The sequence below is a fragment of the Sinocyclocheilus rhinocerous genome, unplaced genomic scaffold, assembly GCF_001515625.1.
Source record: "Sinocyclocheilus rhinocerous isolate Xijiao unplaced genomic scaffold, SAMN03320098_v1.1 scaffold2770, whole genome shotgun sequence".
Taxonomy (NCBI): Eukaryota; Metazoa; Chordata; class Actinopteri; order Cypriniformes; family Cyprinidae; genus Sinocyclocheilus; species Sinocyclocheilus rhinocerous.
In genome coordinates this window covers 400,581-404,557 of record NW_015659007.1, presented here as the reverse complement: position 1 = coordinate 404,557, position 3,977 = coordinate 400,581, and the positions used below count along the sequence as shown (strand labels likewise).

General features: G+C 33.1%; 1 protein-coding gene across 1 annotated transcript in view; it reads left to right on the top strand.

Moving 5' to 3' along the window:
• LOC107723212 (armadillo repeat-containing protein 6-like) overlaps positions 1-3,657 on the top strand; it is a gene marked incomplete at its 5' end in the record, with an annotated part of 12,616 nt that extends 8,959 nt beyond the window's left edge. The window contains 2 exons of the mRNA XM_016531768.1: positions 513-650; positions 2,910-3,657. Coding sequence (XP_016387254.1) covers positions 513-650; positions 2,910-3,122 — 351 coding nt within the window. The remainder of the gene's footprint in view (positions 1-512; positions 651-2,909) is intronic.
• Between the last annotated feature and the right edge of the window lie 320 nt (positions 3,658-3,977).

Below are 3,977 nucleotides of genomic sequence, written 5' to 3'. Positions count from 1 at the left end.
GACAGAACAGTTAGCATGTTCTGCTCAAACTTTCGCCATGGCATTAGAACAAGTACACCGTTGTCGCTTGCGAAAACACAATAACGGTGCCGTGGGTGGAAACTTACAGATTAAGGGGCGGTGATATTATAATGAGATCCCTTTGTGACGTCACTAGACGTGCTCGTTTTCTCAGACGCTTGCAGAAAAAAGTTTACCAAAACAAAGTTACTGGGTTAATCTTTTTCACGTTTACTTGGTTGGTAGATGCACCAGGGACCTGATTACAGCACTTCAAACCTGGAAAAGTCAGATTTTCATGATATGCCACCTTTAAAATAACTGTTTTCTATGTGAATATCTCTTAAATGTATTTATTTTTTGCTGTGATCGAACAGAGTTTTCAGCGTCATTACTCCAGTCTTCAGTGTCACACTTCAGCTCAAAATCACTTGTTAATTGAAACGAGTCTGTTCTTAAAGTCTGAAATTCCTCTGAGTGTCTTTTGCTGTGTTTTTGCGCTGTGGGTTCAGGTGTGTGAGCAGGGATGTGCGGCGCTCTGTGTTCTCGCTCTACGCAAACCCAACAACTGTAAAGTCATCATGGAGTGTGGCGGAGCGTTGGCGGCCCTGCAGGCCATGAAGACTCATCCGGCTGAAGTTAATGTGCAGGTAAACCCACAGTGTGTGCACTGACTCAAATGCATTAGCAGATGCTTTTATCCAAAGCGACTTAACATTGATTGCATTCAAGGTTAAAAAAACTCACAACCTTGGTGTTGCTAGTGCCACGCTCTACTGTTTCAGCTACAGGAACAGGACTTTATTCTTACATAGTAACAGAAAAGTAAAAAATTTCTGAATTTCCTTTATGCCATCCAAAACTAGGTGAAAATACATCTCATTTTGCTCTTAAGGCCTGACCAAAAACAATAACTATATTGGTCCTTAGTGTGAAACAAGCCTTTAACTAATAATTTTCTTCTAAATCATTTTATTTATTTTTTTAATTTCTTACTTTTTCATTTAAAAGTACTTTTTTTGTGTAAATATGCTGTTTTGATAGATTTGTTTATTTTTGTTTCTTTTTATTTTATTTATTTTGCTTCTTGGTGAATACTTAATGATGGTTATTATAGTTAACAAATTAAATAAAATATAGTTAAATAAATAAAAATAAAAAAATACTAAAAGCATAAAAACATTTGTTGCTTGAAATTAAGTTAACTTTAACATAATAAAATAAATATGAACTTTATTTCAGCTAGTTGCCAAGCTACTGATGAAAGACAATTTCAAAGTCTCTCCATCACAGCAATATTTCTTGTTTTCATTTAGTTTAACTTTATGTACTACAAATCTAAAACTAATAAATAAAAAATAATACAAATATATTTTTTAAGAAAAGGAATAAAAATGACAAAAACACATAAGTACTAAAACTAATAGAAAATCTAAAATAAAACCTAATTCTAGTTTTATAACTATTTGTATTATACTAAAAGAACTCTAGCTCATATATAGTGATTTGAATAAAACTTTTTTATATATTTGCTATAGATTTTGATAGTCAATTTTATATTTTTTTATTACTATTGTTATTATTGTGTTTTTTTATATCTTTATTTTTTGCTTCTTGAGAAACTACGGAAGAGAATTAAGGCCAAGTAATAATAAAAAAATAAAACCATCTCAAGATTAAAGTCATTCAATTTTATTTCGACTTTTTTTCTCGAAATTTAAAGAGTTTTTTCTCAATTTAACAACTTTTTTCTCGTAATTTAATGAGTGTATTCTCAACATGTTATGCCGACTTTTTTCTTAAAATTACCTAGTTTTTTCTCTAAATTTAACGACTTTTTTTCTCGTAATTTAATGAGTGTCTTCTCAATTTTATTCCGACTTTTTTCTCGAAATTTAACGACTATTTTCTCGTAATTTAATGAGTGTATTCTCAATTTTATTCCAACTTTTTTCTCTGTTTAACTACTTTTTTCTCGTAATTTAATGAGTGTATTCTCAATTTTATTCCAACTTTTTTCTCTGTTTAACTACTTTTTTCTCGTAATTTAATGAGTGTATTCTCAATTTTATTCCGACTTTTTTCTCAGTTTAACTACTTTTTTCTCGTAATTTAATGAGTTTATTCTCAACATTTTTTTGACTTTTTTTCTCGAAATTTAACGAGTTTTTCCTCTAAATGTGACGGCTTTTTTCTCGTAATTGAATGAGTTTATTCTCAACATTTTTTGACTTTTTTTCTCGAAATTTAACAAGTTTTTCCTCTAAATGTAACGACTTTTTTCTCGTAATTTAACGCGTTTATACGCAACATTTTATTTGGACTTTTTCTCAATTTAACGAGTTTCTCAACATTTTTACAAGCCCTTTTGGCCAAATTTAACGACTATTTTCTCGTAATTTAATGAGTGTATTCTCAATTTTATTCCAACTTTTTTCTCTGTTTAACTACTTTTTTCTCGTAATTTAATGAGTTTATTCTCAACATTTTTTTGACTTTTTTTCTCGAAATTTAACGAGTTTTTCCTCTAAATGTGACGGCTTTTTTCTCGTAATTGAATGAGTTTATTCTCAACATTTTTTGACTTTTTTTCTCGAAATTTAACAAGTTTTTCCTCTAAATGTAACGACTTTTTTCTCGTAATTTAACGCGTTTATACGCAACATTTTATTTGGACTTTTTCTCAATTTAACGAGTTTCTCAACATTTTTACAAGCCCTTTTGGCCTTTTTTTGTTTTCTTTGTACTTCTGTTCCCTTTGTTTTCTGAAAAAAAATAAAAATTAAAACAAGCTTCTAAACAAGTATTCCTGTCTTCCCTGTTGTTTCTGGAAACCAAACCAGCCGCTACTTGTATTGTTTAATGAAATTCTTTTAGTGACTACACTCTCCTGTTTCCCGCTGTTCCAGAAACAGTCCTGCATGCTGTTGAGGAACCTGGTGGCCCACACACGAGACTTCAGCCAGCTCATCCTGGAGATGGGAGCCGAGGCGCTGATCTCGCAGGCTCTGGCGGCTCACCGGGACTGCGGCGACGTGGGCCGAGCCGCTCTCAGAGACCTCGGCTGCCAGGTCGAACTACGAGAATTCTGGACGGGCAAGAAAGGAAGCCTGAGTCAATGATGAACGTCTGTAGACTCAAAACGATCACGATTACATCATATGACAGCGTGTAATAACTGTGGAGCTCTCACTAAATGTCTGTGATCAAACATCTGATGTCCACATGCATAGGATGCTTTACAGGTTACAGTGTAGATGTGTTGATTTTTTTTTTGTTTAAATATTTTAAAGCCACTGTTTATAGTTTGTACGAGGTTTTCTACCCAGGAATGACCGCTGTGCTTGGTCTGGATTCATTTGAGCTGACGTTGACCGCGAGAATCAAGTGTGTTTAATTCAGAGGTGCATTGCTGGATTGTCAGACTGTGGCTGTTTAACCCTTAATATGTTTAATCTAAAGACCATCATCTCGCCGGTTAAATGTGCTTTCAGTGTGCTTGTTTCTTACATTCCAAAGTGTTTTATTACACCGAACACGCTTTCATGCACAAGGTGAGCCAGAATATGAGTCACATGTTTTCTCAATCATATGTTGCAATATTAGTTGAAGCTCTGAATAAACCCGCTCTGTACTGGAACTGATAGTGTTTGTGATTAAATCGCACTGATGTGTCTATATTGTTACATATTCCTTTACAAAAATGCACCAAAAATGGTAAAGTTATACTAAAATACCATCATTATTAGTTATAGTTGCACTTGCAACTGTAAAATCATAATAAATGGATATATGTGACCCTGGAGCACAAAACCAGTCATAAGGGTCAATTTTTCAAAATTGAGATTTATGCATCATCTGAAAGCTGAATAAATAAGCTTTCCATTGATGTATGGTTTGTTAGGATAGGACAATATTTGGCCGAGATACAACTATTTGATTTTCCCATACCATTAGATATTTTGATTTATGCACAT